This window comes from Felis catus, chromosome B1, assembly GCF_018350175.1.
Source record: "Felis catus isolate Fca126 chromosome B1, F.catus_Fca126_mat1.0, whole genome shotgun sequence".
Taxonomy (NCBI): Eukaryota; Metazoa; Chordata; class Mammalia; order Carnivora; family Felidae; genus Felis; species Felis catus.
The window spans coordinates 203,131,946-203,147,976 of record NC_058371.1 but is presented as its reverse complement, the minus strand read 5'-3'; the positions used below and the strand labels follow the sequence as shown (position 1 = coordinate 203,147,976).

Genomic DNA, 16,031 nt, shown 5'->3' with positions numbered 1-16,031 from the left:
TCAGGCAGTGCTGTGTGCCCATAAAGACGTGACTTCTGTCACAGACCGGCTGGGGCTGGTGTGGTGGCACCGGGTGGGAGGAGTTCCCAAGGAGGGACGGCAGAGCCGGAATGCCAAAGCATTTGGGCTACAGGCAAGCTGAGGAGCAGGGAGGGGACACCTGTCTTCTTCTGTCACTGCTTCCTGAGGCCGACTTTGTGCCCAACATCACCAGAGCTTCAAGCTACTCTTCTTCTTTTTCTGTTCTCTGCTGCCTTTGAAGATAAAGGCCCTCTTCCACAATTCCTAATGTAATGGAAAACTGTCCTTGTTTTTGTCATTCTGCCCTTCTTCTAGTGTCCCCAGCCCATCCCGGTCACTTCTCCTAGGCCACCTTTGAGTTTGTGGACGGGCCTTATGGGTTGTGTGTCCATACTCAGTGCTGCCACCATAGGCTCTGGGCACCGAGGATGGGTCTCTGACACGGTTCTGGACACTTCCTCCCAAAGCCATTTCTTGGTAATGGTTCAGGAAAAAACGTACCTTGTTTCCTTCCCTGCAGGGGTCCTTGTTTTGTGGACCTTTCTGGTTTTCTTATTTTTTTCTTACTGCCTTCAGTTCCACTTGTGACACTTAGATAAGCCTTTGAGAAGAGCCTCCGTCTCTTGGTTTTCCGTGGAGACTCTTTTCCCGGTGATGCTCACCTGGCCAGATGAACCGAGGACCCCGAGCTAACATAGGCTAGTTGAGTATTTCCCGTCTCGTTAGGGTTTGATAAATCAAACTGTCCTTTGGAGTCTTTCCCGGGGCTTTCTCTGCAGAGTGGTCGCATTTTACGTTGGCCGAGCAGTTATCCTTCCTTCCTCCTTCACGGATCCAGCCTTCCTCCGGGAGAGGATCACCCCCCTCCTGCTACGTTCAGGGAGACGGAGGCACTTTACCGGGCTGATAAAGCATACGTGGATTTTGGGGTGAAGGAGAACTGCTTTTGAGTCTTTGTCCCCTACCAACTGAACAGCTATGAGAAACGTATGTAAATCTGTGAGCCTCGGTTTCCTCACCTACAAAGGGAATCAGACAAGGTTTGGTGGTGTGCAGGAGTGTGTGTGTGTCTGTGTGTATGTGTGTGAGGGTCAAAGGTGGTGGTGTAGGCGATGTGCTCAGCACCATCCTGGCCCCTCACTGGTCCTCCAGGTGGCAAGAGGTGTAGTCTTGTAATGATGAGATTCTCACATTCTTACCCCAGGAGACTGAGGGGCATGCGAGCGCACCAGCTGCCCTCTCTGCCGTCACACGGACTCCGCGGTCTTCAGGAATCCTTCCCTTCTGGGAGCGTGTTGTTTCTTGGCTGGCATGCTCTCTGGGCTCGGTAGCCACGGCGCCCAGCTCACTCTGTCAGGAGCAGCCTTAGGGAGGCCCTCCCCCATCTCTGGGCAGCCACCCGGTCTTCTCCTTCCGCCTGCACCCCCTGCTCTCGCTCGCACCCCGCCTCTCACTGCGACATATGCCCAGTGGCCAGGTACCCTTGCTCCCTGTGCCGCGTGACCCGTCGGCGACACATGTGCGTGGGGTCCCGCAGCGTATCTGCAGATGGCCTTTTTCAGTTGTGTTCACTTCTCTCCAGGCCTAAATATCCTGGCTTGCTTTTTTTTATTCCTGCAGGCAGGGCCAGGCTGGGCTTTTTCTGATATTTCAGTTCTTAAATCTGATGCTTAGAATCACAGCACCTAAAGAGGGCACCATGCCTTGGTTCATGGCAAGAGGGAGACTAAGGAGGGCAGAGGGGACAGTGTGGCCCCAGAGTGCTCTGAGTTGACCATTGGACACGTAAGCTTTGTTCCATTTTTAAGCCTGTCCTCTTCAGTGACCTGTTTCTAAGAGCCGCTGGACAGAATAGCTTGGTGAATGTGTGGTGGTTGTCGGCCGTGACGCTGGCTGGTGACCTGAGGCCTGGCCACCTCCCTACTTTTGTCCCATTTCCTCTGTGTCAGGCCTCCCAGGGCAGAGGTTCAAAGATTTCCTGTTACGTCCCTGGGCGTTAAGACGAGGTCAGCCTCTCTCAACTTCTTTCTGCTTACAGTCGGCATGGTGAGGTTTGGCTGCACTCAGATCCGTGCCTCCCCAGATGCTCTGGTCTGCAGGTTCAGCAGGCTGGGACGGGACCAGGTCTGGCTTGATTTGCCGTCGTTGCGGCAGAGGAAGGACAGGCTTGGGAGCCCGCGGGCGACCCCTCGGCTCGGTGTCAGGAAGGCAGGACACAGACACCGTCACCGGGAGTCACGTCCTGGGCTTTGGTCTTCCGTTGAGTATTGCTGTGCTTCTCATGAGGACCGGGCTCAGCATGGCCTAAGCAGTGGGATGCGTGGTGCTTTTCATTTATGTAGGAAAATGCCCGGCGTGGCCCAACAGCATGCGCCTGCCTCGTGACTTTCAGTCTCAGGTGGAGAAGCATCTTTCTACAGAAATAGTTCAGTCCATGGCACAGACTCTAAGTTCTGAGAGACGTCGGCAACTCCTCACGGCAGGCAGAAGCTCGAGGTGACTTCCTCTGGGGAGGCAGAGAAGGATTCCTGGAGGTGGTGGTGAGTGAGGAGATGGGGGGCTTCTTGACCACTGCACAGCTGCCTCTAGGAGGCCCAGGAAGCCTCTGCGGGCTCTCGGAGGAGGGTGGCTCCAGTGTGTGTCATCAGAGAACGGGGGTGTTGAGGGCCAGTTCCGAGGGTTTGTACTTCGTTTGGTAGAGGATGAGGAGCTCTCAGATTTTCGACGTGGCCGGCGGGGAGCTTTATTTTGGAAGAGTAGCCTTGTGACAGTGTGTGTCTGCCTTGGAGGGGAGAGGGACCTGGGCACTGAGGATCCACGTGGGAGGTTGAGTAGTCCAGGCCTGGGAGAGTGAGGTCTGGGCCAGGACGGTGGCCCCGGGAGCGTGAGCGAGGAGGCAGAGGCGGGCTGTCACAGGCTCGATTTGGCAGCTGAGCGGGTATGTCTGCTTCAGTGTGGAAGGTTCAGGAGCAGGGAAGGGTCAGATTGCTGTCCCCAGGGTCTGGGAACCCCGATTCTGTGCTATTAGGGGTGTGAGGGTTTGTTTTCTCTTGTTACAAACTAAATTTGAGATTAGCTTATAAAACATAACGTGAAATAAAACTTGGGATATACCTTCTGGTTTTATTTGCAAGTAGCGCCTTAATATATGTCTGTTTTGGTGTGTTCATTTAAGGATTTTTAGTAGAAGCTGAAATGGAAGGATTAGGATTTAAAAATTTCTGAGATATTGGGGTGCCTGGGTGGCTCAGTTGGTTAAGTGTCCGACTTCTGCTCAGGTCATGATCTTGCAGTTTGTGAGTTTGAGCCCCTCATCGGGCTCTGTGCTGACAGCGTAGAGCCTGGAGCCTGCTTCAGATTCTGTGTCTCCTTCTCTCTTTTCCCCTCCCCTGCTCGCTCTCTCTCTTTCTCTCTCTCTCAAAAAATAAATAATAAGCGTTAAAAAAAAGAATTAAAAGAAACATTTCTGAGATATTGTTATACTTTGGAACCTCCCCAAATGGAGCTCTGCTTTTGACTTTAAAGCTCACCGAACCAGTAGGTGAGTCACCTGAGTTTTACTCAGACCAGCTCAGGTTGTAGCCATCATATGCTGTGTATCACATGAGAGAAGCTTGGTTTGAGGCTTGGTTATGTCTCTGCTGTCTTCTTGGTGGACAGGCCATCGGCAGTACCGTTTCAGAGGAGAGGGTTCCCAGGGCAAGAGTGGGGGCCAGGACTCTTTCCTTCCCTCCCATCCCGAGAAGCCCTCTCTGACATGGGCTTTGTGCGGGCAAGCTGGTAGTGGCTCTCAGCCATTCTCACTGGGTTGAAGTTGACCTCGTGGCCATTAGTTTTGGTTTGGCCCCTAAGTGAGCAGGGATGGGGGCGAGAAATGTGTTGTGAGGAGCACGAGGCTCCTCGCTGGCTGTGGGTTCTGAGCCATGGGGCTGGGAGCACCCATGCGTCCAGGGAGGACCTTGGGAAAGGACAAGGGCTCTGTGCCTGCCAAGACGTGTGTTCCCACGTCAAGCGAGGGGCTCTCATCTTCCAAGTGGACTCCCCGCCCTGCTGGCACCACAGACCTCATTCAGGCCATTGCTAATGTTGGTTCATCTAGCAGAATGCACTTTAATGAAGAAAAACCTTTCAGGTGTTTTCTTCTCTTGCTGAAGACCTATAAAGGGTTTGATATAAGAGCATTAGAATGAATTTGAACCATCTACCATTTAACCTCAGTATTATGTAGTATTTGATTATAGATCAAGTTGAATTCTTTCGCTTCTGTGTTTTTATTCAGGTGAATGACCTGTGTCTAGTTTATTCAGTATCTTCCCAAATATATGTGCCTCTTTCTTAACGAGCAGGCTCTTGGTTTCGTTGCTTTTCTGTTCTACTTTGCCCCCGAAGTGAAATTTTAATTGCCTTTTAGTTTTCTTCCGGGCTGCTGGTGGAATGAGCCTTCTGCGACCAGCTCTCTTGTGTTCCGTTGCAGGCGCTGATGGACTCGAATCTTCCGCGGTTACAGCTTGAACTCTATAAGGAAATCAAAAAGGTAGGCTTTTGTTTTCTCTTACTGGAGGAAGTGGTAACTGTGTCACTTCATGGAGCGGTAGACGTGAACTCTTGTCTTTTATTTAATAAGTGGGAATGTGAGAAGGAAATGCTGTTTGGTAAAGCAGACTTCACTGTTTTATTTTTCTTTGCAAGGTTGCTCTTCATTATTTCATTATTTATGAGAGGAGATGGGAATTAGTTTCTGTATCTGTGTAAGTGAAGCCCCTCGGCCGCGACGTTTCTGCAGTGGTTACGCTTGTGCGTGGCCTTGTCTCTAAAACGTAGAAATAAGCAATAAACAGATGCTCTTGTGTCTGTGAGGACCCTTTGGTGCATAGTGTCCCTGACTCTGAAATGTAACGTGTCACTCTCCGCCCCCCCCCCCCCCCCCCCTCAGAATGGCGCTCCCCGGAGCCTGCGTGCTGCCCTGTGGAGGTTTGCGGAGCTGGCTCACCTGGTTCGGCCTCAGAAATGCAGGTAGGCGGTGCGCTCTGGCCTATTAGTGCTGTGCGTTGGTGGGGAGCCAGCTCCTGTGGATTCTGTACCTCTCAGCTCAAGTGTCTTCCCTGAGCTCCGGCTAACGCTGTCCACCACTGCCTTCCGTGTCGTGGGCGGTGTTCCCTGCTTCTGTTCTCATCATAGCACTTTTCAGAAGCACTCTGGGACACTGTCGGTGTGCGTGTTCATTTTCTGTCCACCCACACCCCCAAGAGACAGAGGCACGCCCCCAGGATAGCAGGGTCTTCCCCGTGTGTCCTCTGTGGCAGCACGGCCTCGGTGACCGTGTCTGCACGTGCTCGTCGCCAAGCAGATGCTCATCATGTGGTTGAAGGTTGAGAACCGGTCTCATCATTGCTTGCTGTAGGAATTCTCTAGAAATATGCCTTTGTCTCTCATATGGGTTCGAACTGTGAGTGTTAAACTAAATAAAGTTTGACTAGTGGGAACAGTCTGTCCCCAGTGGATTGAGAATCAAAAGAAGTCCCTGATTGTCATCTGTGCCTTCTTCTCCTTAACCAGCAAGACTGATGTCCAGAGGCCCTGGGCTGCGTTCCGGAGGAGCCGGTGCAGGGGCCCCGACCCTCACTGTTAGTGGGAAACCACGATTTATCCCCCTGATTTTGAGTTGAACAAGAATCTTATGTGGCTGTGGAGATACGTCACTAAGGAAATTTCTTTTTATGCAACTTTTTTCTTTTACTAACCATATTTTGAAATTTTTTTTATATCTTTGAAGCAGCACATCCCAAGTTCTCCACACAGCAGCCCAAGTGACCTTAAAAAATGTGATCGGGTCATGTCATTTCCTTACTTAAACTTTCTACTGAAAGTCATTTCCCAGAGCTGTTGAGATAAAATCCGGACTCCTTACTCGGGGAGATCTTGCCTCCGCTGACTACCATCTCGGCCACTGTCTGTTAGCACCTTGGCCTGATGTTGCTTCTTTGCGCGTTTCTTTGTTCCTCGGGGCTGGTTTATTTTTTTCAGGCAAAATAGTCCCTTAGTCCCAGGTGTAGGCCTGCTCTTCTCCGCCACCAGAGGGCGCCTGTTCACATTGGGCGCATGTTTGTGAGGGGTCTCCTGTGGTTTCCGCTCTGCTGTCCAGTGACTCCCTTCTGCATCCTGCACGGTCTGTTTTTCCTCTCTGGAGGGCCACGTCTTATCTCGAAGACCGTATTTAGTTTGGACACGTAAAAATATTTCCTTGCAAAGCTCCTTTTCCAAGAAAATGTTTCATTTCTTAACTTTTATTTGTTGCCTATTATTTTCTGATTTAAAATATGAATACTTCACTGTTATAATTTACTACGAACGGCTTTTCAAACAAGGTGAGAGTCCTGTGTGATTACAGAGAAATGAAGGATGAACGTCTCCCAACATTGGAACTTGGTGTGCATTTAGCCCCCCTGATCTTTTTGTCTACTTTCTGTTAAGGACTGTTTTGCATATGAAAACTGGCTCTTCCCTAACAGGTACTGAACTAATTGTTTCTTTTCCTCAGTAAAGTAGACCTGGAAGAATAACTCATGCTCCTTTCATACATGCAGGCCTTACTTGGTAAACCTTTTGCCCTGCCTGACTCGAATAAGCAAGAGACCCGAGGAATCTGTTCAGGAGACCTTGGCTGCAGCTGTACCTAAAATTATGGCTTCTTTTGGCAATTTTGCAAATGACAATGAAATTAAGGTACGATTATCACCGTAAGTCACAAATGTGAATGAGTCTTGTGGGCTTTTTGGACAGGCCATCGTGTGAGAGCACGTCTTGAGTTATATTGTGCTTCATAATTTAAGTTAAAATGTTTTTAATTATTTTGAGGCACACAGACAGCTTCTTTCTATTTCTGCTTTCTTATTGTGGGGTAGAGTTAAGTAAGGAGATGGTTTATAGATGCAAATTCAGAAGGCGGTTTTCTAGAACAGATTGGTTCTTGGTATATTAGGTGGACTCCTTAACCTAGCTGGGGAGAGAAGTCCCAGAAGTGCAGGCAGGAGAAAGCTCACTGATGGTCCCCTGCAGCCAGTGGGGACCACTTGACCTCTGTTCTGTGCCCAACAAGCAAAATAAGCAGCCTCCACACTCACGTTTGTGTTTTATTTAGTTTAAATTTTTTTTAAGTTTGTTTATTTATTTTTGAGAGAGAGACCGAGAGAGTGAGCCTGGGAGGGGCAGAGAGAGAATGAGGGAGACAAAGAATCCCAGGCCGGCTCCATACCGTCAGCACAGGGCCCGATGTGGGGCTTGAACTCACAAACCGTGAGATCACGACCTGAGCCGAAACCAGGAGTTGGACTCCTAACCGACTGAGCCACCCAGCTGCCCCTGTGTTTTATTTTTAATGACCAGAAATTGTGACCCTGCCACATGAGGATTCTTGACTTCCTCCTTTTTGTGGGCCATTCCTTTGTTAGTGTTTCTTTTGGCATTTCCATCCACATTTCTAGATAACATGGTATATAGCATATATATCATAGCAATATACAGCTAGGTGGCTTGGTTTTTTTTTTGTTTGTTTTTTTGTTTTTAAATGAGTGATAAATTTAGTTCTAACTGGCTCCCATCTTCTTACTATAGTTATGTTAGTATTCAGTGTGGCATTTCATGCCCAAGTAATAGTCACAACAATGTTCCGTGCTATGATTCTATTTCTTTGTAGAATTTTTTGGTTTTTTGGGAGTTAATAATTGCCTCTTTTTTATTTTGCTTGTTATTCTTTGGCCATTGATATCTTCTCATACTTTCCAACAGCTTTGTAAAATGTGTCTCAGTGCAATTCTGCACATGGCAGACCATGTATTGGGTCCATTTTCTCCACCGGAGTCCTCTGACCTAGAATTCTCCAGCTGTCTGCCTCGGTCTGGTCCGGATGCTCTTTAGGCCTGAGGTGCAGTCGTATCTTCAGACTTTTCTTTGCTGTCATCCTAGGAATGTTTTTGCTGCTTTCCTTTTGGACGCCTGATTTCTGGATGCCATACCTTTACCTTTCTAGGCATACTTCCTTGTTTTGATGGAATTTGTGTCATCTCTTATTTCTGTTTTCCGTTTCTTTTTTCTGTACTTTCTAGACGTCCATCTCAAACCCTTCTGTTGTGTTCGTTAATATCTAAGAGCTCCTTGTGTTCAGAATGATTATGTTTTCTGGCATCCTCTTCCTGCTTCATGAATATACTCTTCTCTTTCTGAGGATGGATTACAGTTTTCTTGACAACTTTTTTTGACTTCTGTTTCTTCTGACTTCCTCTGTTCTGGTCTTTCTCTGTTACGTTGGCACTTGTGCGTTTAGATTTGAGTGAGACTCTAAAAAGCTGATTGGAAGCAGGTGTATGGTGGGGACTTGTCCCCTGGTGAGCTTTCCGAGGTGATGGATGGTGAGCCTGCTTTCCCTCTGTGAGCCTGCTTCCTTCGGGGTCGAGTATTTTTAGGATGACATTTTATCTTTTTTGGTTTATTAGCTGTAACTCTTTGTTGTGCTTTTAATTGTTACCTGGTTCTTACGTAAGATAGTTTCCAAACTCGTGAAAGTAGGTGATCACGCCTTTTTTGGATATTTTTGTTAAGACTTACATGGCCACCATTGGTATTCTAGCACCATCTCCTTTGGGTCAGCCTGTTGCTTCAGAGACCAAGGCTTCTTCTCCTGCTCCTTAGGAAACACCCGCGGGCACTGTGCTGCTGCAGTCCAGCTTGCTCGCGGGTGTTGCAGGCCAGGAAGCACCTCCCGGCGACACTAGCAGCACAACTGCAAGCCGTCCCTCAGGCTAGGACGTGGCTCTAGTTGGTGACTACTCTCTTCTCCTTGACTTTGTCATTTTCATTTTCGTTGTTGTCGTTGTTGTTTTTTACTGCCTTTATTTTCCAGTGTCATTTGCTGACCCTGTACCCAAATGCCGTGGGCACACCTTTTCCAGAAGCTCAGGTGTTCACTCTTGGGTACAGGACGTACCTCCTGAACAAGGTCCCTACTTAAGTTTACAGGGAAGTAAGTAGACTGCATGTTTGCAGACTTCTCTGGAATGTCCCGAATTTGGGATGCTACGGGAAAGTCCATTTGTTTACAACCTACACTCTGTGAGAATTTGGAGTACGTTTTCTGAAATAAAATGATAAGCTTCATAGGAGTTTGGTCTTTTATCTACTTGGATTTGTGTTTCCCTAGGTTCTATTGAAGGCTTTCATAGCGAATCTGAAGTCAAGCTCGCCTACCATTCGGCGTACTGCAGCTGGCTCAGCAGTGACCATCTGCCAGCACTCCAGAAGGACGCAGTACTTCTATAGCTGGCTACTGAACGTGCTCCTGGGTAAGATGCAGCGTGGTTGGGATTTTCCCCACCGTGTGGCACAGTCTCTCGCATTTGCCTGACACAGAGCTTTTTTTTTTTTTTTTTTTTTAATTAGAGCGTGTGTGCAGTGGGAGGGGCTGAGGGACAGGGAGGGAGAATCTTAAGCAGGTTCCACACTCATCGCAGAGCCTCGTGCAGGACTGGATGCCACGACTCTCAACGCAAACCAGGAGTTGGACATTCAACCAACTAAGCCACCCAGGCACCCCCTGAGACAGAGCTTTTAAATTCTTTAAAATCGGGCACCCCTCATCTCCCAGCCCAGGCCCTTTGGCACCAGCTGACCACTGAATGGGAACTATGGGGAGGCTGCCATGAGCCCACGTCGGGCCTTTGTGATGACTAGGAAAGGGCCCCTTCTCTGTGCCCAGGACAGCTTGCAGGGCAGTGGCTGTGAGGCAGCCTGCCACCCCGCACACCTGGCCTGGCCCTCGTGCCGCAGACTGCACACTGTACGTGCCAGCAAGGAGCATAGTGAGTCCCTGAGGCCTCTCGCACGCTCCCCGTGCAGGTGTGGGTCTGCTCCCGGTTTCTCCTGTCCTTGGGGTGGTTGTGGAAATCAACGCTAGCCAGCGCTGAGGGGGCCGTGTGGACATTTGATGTGAAAGAACTGCCTGCCTTTCAGATGCAGCCAGACTCACTCTAACGGGCCTCGCGCAGCCCAGGATGTAAAGCCGCTCCTTTAAAGCCACTCCCGGATTTTGGCCTGAAGATGAGATACCTGTGTATTTTTCCACAGTAATGTTTGTCCATCTTGATTCCTCACTGCCAGCCTTGTAATACGGTTCTCCTGTGGATCTCTTCTTTTAAACAAGCGAAGCTGTGAATCTCCAAGCAGATGATGATAAGAAATCTTACTGCTGCCTTTCTAGGCTTGCTGGTTCCTGTTGAGGACGAACACTCTACCCTCCTGATTCTCGGAGTGCTGCTCACGTTGAGGTATTTGGTGCCCTTGCTGCAGCAGCAGGTCAAGGACACGAGCCTGAAAGGCAGCTTTGGGGTGACACGGAAGGAAATGGAAGTCTGTCCCTCAACTGAGCAGCTCATCCAGGTAGGAGCCACGTGGCGCACTCTAGTGCCCATATATAAATGACATTCAAAGAATCAAATAATTTGGAAGAGAAATGGCAGAGCCGAGGATTAATAGTCTCTGCAGCTGGGCCACCTGGTTCCGAATCTAGGTCACGACCCCTAGCTGTGTGACCTCTGTATGGCACATTCCCTGCATGAAGGTAATCTCTCATGAGGCTACCAAGAATGCCGTACCCTGTTTGTAAAGCCAGGACTCATGAAATGTGCTCATTCGTACAGTAAGTATTTATTGAGCATCCACTGTGTGCTTGGCACTAGGGCAGGTGCTGGGGATGCAGTGGTGAGCTCTTTCGGTGTGGTCTCTGCCCCGGAACCCGTGGTCTGGTGTACTGGTCTCTCTACCCGGGGAGTTAGGAACATGGTCCCCTGGGGCATAGGAACAATATGTTAAAACTTCTCTTTGCAGTGTAGAGAAACCCTGTATACATTCTGATACGATGTGATCAGCAGCTGACTTCAGCAGTTGACTTCATTCTTTGTGGTGTGCTCATCCAGGTTATTTTGTTAACCTTGAGTGTGGCTGCGTTTCAAGCAATTTCATAAGCTTGGCTTAACATGTTAGGGTTTTCACCATATTTCGTGTACTGGATGCTACTGAAGCCCTTACCTTTCCTGTAAGTCACATGGTCATATGGTGTATATAGGAGTCGAGGCATACAACCTGGGGTCTTGAGAGGGGTGCCTTGGTTCTGTTTTCTGCTTTCCACATATCGATGACGTTGTAGTTCATAGGTATTTATTTGGGCCAAGTGGACTTATGAGTTGTGTCCCTTACCTAAACTTTGTAGGGTACAAAATTTTAAGTGGCTTAAAATAATTCTTGCATAGAATTGATGACTCGAAGGTAATGCTTTAATGATTTAGGCATTGAGTTAGGTAATATTTGTAAAGTGCTTAGAATATTTCCTGGTGCATGGTAAGGCCCTGGGAGTGCTGGTTAATGAAAAATAACTGAGAAGGAGCAGGCTCTAAGAAAGTTTGGGGTCTGACAGTTCACTCCAACCAGCCGCCCTTCTGCTGTCTTCTAGAATATCAGTAATGACGTTCTCAGGAGATGACGATTACATATTGCCCTCTCAAAAAACCATTACTGAATGTTTTAGTGAGTAAAACAGGTTTTCTGGAGGTAATAATACATTCTAAAAATGGTTATTTCATTCTTATCTTGCTTGTTTTACGTTTTATTATGGTGATTTCCAGACATACAAACGCAGGTGGAATAGCCTTTAGTAATTATCGCCTGTGTTAATAATTATAAACTCAGGGTCAATTATGGTTCTCTCATTATCCCTTTTTTTGCATTATTTTGAAGCAAATTCCAATCATTGTATCTTGAAGTATACCAGTTTGTATCCTTCTTTGTTTTTACAACTTAATGACAATGCCATGGTCACACCTAAAGAGAAAAGAACATTTCCTTAACATCAATTATCCACTCATCCTGTCAGTTGTTTACTTTATTCTTTTGGAATCAGTATGCAAGTGAGATTGGCTGACAAGGACCGTGACTCTCTTTGGTCTGATGGTCACTTCCATCGTGAGTCCATTTGTTGAAGGGACAGATTGTCCGGTGGCAGTCCTGGCAGTCTGATTGTTACAATTTTGTAAGTGAACATGTTTGTTTTCTGTATTTCCTGTAAATTGATAACCAGCTAGAGTCTTGTCAGATTCAGTACACATTTTATGATGTGCATGATATCTGAGCTCTGTAGTACTCGTATAATATTTTAAAATAAATACGTAAGTACTGCAGTTCCATACTCAGAATTTTTTTCTGATGTTTAAAGAAGTGCTGCTTGGTCAAGAAATGTTGGAGATCATTAGTCTACTGGGAGAAGCAAGCCAATAATCACTAGACGGCGTGGTGAGGCGGTGGGTTCGGGGTGCTGTGGAAGCACAAGTGAGGAGGCCCCTGCATGACCAAGGTCAGGGAGGCGTGCCCGAGAGGCTTGGTTAAGAGCTGATGCTGATGGTGGGTAGGATTTGACCAGATGCCCGGAGGTGGGAGAAGTTTATAGGCAGAGACTACAGCCTTTGCCAAGTCCAAGGAGGGAGCATGCGTGTGCAGATGGGAACCGATGTGGGTCCCACGAGGTCTAAGGGCTCCTCGCCGATTAGCAGGGGCGCTGGTGAAAGTCGTGTGAGGCTAGAGGGATGTTGGAAACTACGTCAGACTGGGGCAGCAGTAATCCTGGGAGGACCGAGTGAAGGGTATGGGGTGCGGAGCTTAAGTACTCATTTTCTTAATGGTGACTTTTCTCCAAAGTGAGCAAATGATACTGCACAGCACTGAACGAGCATGCAAGACACGATTATCTCTAAATCATATTTTAATCCATTTTCTTTTGGCTGATAGCCATTCTGACTTAAATTGTTTTGAGTAAGAAGTTCAACTCTGCCAATGTAATTTAGCTAACTACAGTATATTTAAGTAGACCTTAAAGTAATCCTGAGCCTGGCTAAATTATAAACTGTAAAGTAAGTGTGGGCAAAATATAGATACTTTAAAAAAATTTTTTTATTTAAAGTTTGTTTATTTTGATAGAGAAAGCTCGCGCAGGAGTCGGGGAGGGTCAGAGAGAGAGGGAGAGAGAGAGAGAATCCCAAGCAGGCTCCATACTATCAGATCAGAGCCTGATGCAGGGCTTGATCTTAAGAACCTTAAGATCATGACTTGAGCCAAAATCAAGAGTTGGACGCTTAACCGAGCCACCCAGGCCCCCTGGATACTTTTAGATATGCAAGAACGTAGTTTGCTTATCATTGTATACTTTTTGAAAAACTTATTGGAAGGTGTATTCCAGCAAAATGAGAAATAGATACAAAAAAAGAGGAAAGCCTGAAATCCATAAGCCAAGACCTAACAACCCAGAAATGTGGTAGAAGTATTGTAGGAGGGACTGGTGAGCAGCACACCATCCAGATTGGGAATGGGGGTTGGAGGAGCCCCACGAAACTGCCCACAGCGAATGTCAGGATTAAGAAGCCGGGAAAAAGGCGCCTGTATGTATTTACAAGGAGGGGAAAGAGCAGTGAAGAGCAGTTCTAGGAGAACCAGGAAGATTCATTAAAGGGTGTTATGCTCCAATTACGAAGCAAATTCCAGTGTTAACTAATGTTAAGCAAATCTTGGATTATGAGAAAAGAGAATCTGTTTATTATCTTTGGGACATTTTCTTTTAAGTGACACAGCACTAGTAAAAATGAAATGTTTCTTTTTGGGTCCGGTCACATGAACGGCCTTTGCAATAAATAGTGTGTATGTACACGTGATAAGATACATGCTGGAGTTTTAATATTTATTTGCAGTAATTTATTTTTGAGAGGGAGACAGAGCATGAGTGGCGGAGGGGCAGAGAGAGGGAGACAGAATCTGAAGCAGGCTCCAGGCTCCAGCTGTCAGCACAGAGCCCGACACAGGGCTTGAACTCACAACCGTGAGATCATGACCTGAGCCAAAATCAAGAGTTGGACGCTTAACTGACTGAGCCACCCAGGTACCCCTTCATTCCATTTTTAGACTCAACTTCTAGGCAAAGCACATATGATTTAAATAGTGTTACATAGTATGTAAATAGTATAAATCTTAGTATGAAGTACCGAGGGGCGCCTGGGTGGCTCAGTCGGTTAAGCATCCGACTTCGGCTCAGGTCATGATCTCACGGTTCATGGGATTGAGCCCCACGTTGGGTTCTGTACTGGCAGCACAGAGACTTCTTGGGATTCTCTCTCCCTCTCTCTGCCCCTCCCCTGCTTGCGCTGTCTTTATCTCAAAATAAATAAACATTTTAAATAATTAATAATAATAATAGTATGAAGTAATGATGCTAACAGAATTTGGGAGGGGGTAGATGAGTAAAGGAAGTGTGAAGTGCTTATTTCTTCATTTTACATAGAAAGTTTGTCGAAAATAAATGGCTTCAGAAATCAAGGTAGAAGTCAATTATCGTGAGCAGGGTGCAGCGACCTTCCTCTGCAGGGCCAGCTGTTCAGCTCTACCACCGCGGCAGGAGGGCCACCACGGACGATAGATGTGGCTGTGCACCCCCCACCCCCCTATCTGTCCAGAAACAGGTGGTGGGCAGGTTTGGCCCGTGGACTGTAGTTGGTAGACCCGAGGCCCGTGGTGATAGAGGCTGTCCTCAGAAGAGCTAGACACAAGTGATTAAAAGAAGCTGCCTCCGAGATATTTACTTTTTGTTTTATCCCCTCTGTACTTTTTTTTTTTTAATGTGTATTACTTTTAGGATATTAAAGGTAGCGCTGCCCAGTTCACCAAATAAACACGCAGGGTGCCAGTTAAATTTGAATTGCAGAGAAATCGTAAATAATTTTGTGGTGTAAGTATGCCTGAAATTGCACAGGACATAGTTATGCTGCAAAATTATTCATCTAAGATTCAAATTTGACAGGGTGCTTAGTATTTTGTCCGGCAACTCTAATTAAAGGGAAAGAGAGGGGCACCCGGCTGGCATAGTCGGAAGAGCATGTGACTCTTGATCTCGGGGTCATGAGTTTGAGCCCCACGTTGGGTGTAGAGGTTACTGAAAAAAATAAAATAAAATTAAAATTAAAAAAGAAATAAAGGTAACAGAGTGCAGTGTGTTCATATGACGTAATACAGTATTAAGAGCACTAGGAAAATTGGATGCGATGCTTTTAAAATGAAACTCTTGGGGTGGTTGGTGGCGCAGTCGGTTAAGCATCCAACTTCAGTACAGGTCATGACCTAGAAGTTGGTGGGTTCGAGCCCCGCATCGGGCTCTGCGCTGACAGCCCGCAGCCTGGAGCTTGCAGCCTGCTTCAGATCCCGTGTCTCCCTCTCGTTCTGCTCCTCCCCAGCTTGTGCGCGCACTCTCTCTCTCTCTGGCTCTCAAAAGTAAATGAATAGACATTAAAAACAGGGTTTGGAAACTTTTTTTCCGTGGTGCTCAGGACAGTGCCTCTTGCATTGATTGTGAGACCAGCTGCAGTTGCCACGGACGGGAGCTTTCTTCTCCCTTCCTGCTCGCTGGTTGGGCAGAGGCAGGTCTTCATTAGCCTGTGTGGCACTTGTGGAAGTGCCTCATTTTTGTAAGGAGTTAATCTGACCATGGACAACGTGCCAGGAATTTAGAACACAGCATGGAAGCCGTGACCATGTTGGTAGACGTGATGGAGACGTTTCTAGGGGGAGAAATTAAGGCACAAATTTGCTAACATAAGACTCAAAAGCAGCGAACCCTACGACACGTTTTAGAGACCACGCTGATGACACTCGTCCCTGTGTTCCCAGGTTTACGAACTGACCCTGCATTACACTCAGCACCAAGACCACAACGCCGTGACTGGGGCGCTGGAGCTCCTGCAACAGCTCTTCAGGACGCCCCCGCCCGAGCTCCTGCAGGCCTTGACCGCGCCGGGCGGCGGGCAGCGGAGCGGCGTGCAGTATGGGCCCGGCGGCCGGAGCCGCAGCGGCAGCATCGCGGAGCTCCTAGGTATGTTCTCCGGCGGTCGTCCCCGCGACGCCCGGCTTCCCTCACCGGACGGGCGGCCGGCCCG

The 16,031-nt window shown here is 47.8% G+C and overlaps 1 protein-coding gene across 1 annotated transcript in view; it reads left to right on the top strand.

Moving 5' to 3' along the window:
* HTT (huntingtin) overlaps positions 1-16,031 on the top strand; it is a 146,033-nt gene that overhangs the window by 24,162 nt on the left and 105,840 nt on the right. The window contains 6 exon segments of the mRNA XM_045056956.1: positions 4,496-4,555; positions 4,955-5,034; positions 6,606-6,744; positions 9,215-9,356; positions 10,271-10,449; positions 15,766-15,967. Coding sequence (XP_044912891.1) covers positions 4,496-4,555; positions 4,955-5,034; positions 6,606-6,744; positions 9,215-9,356; positions 10,271-10,449; positions 15,766-15,967 — 802 coding nt within the window.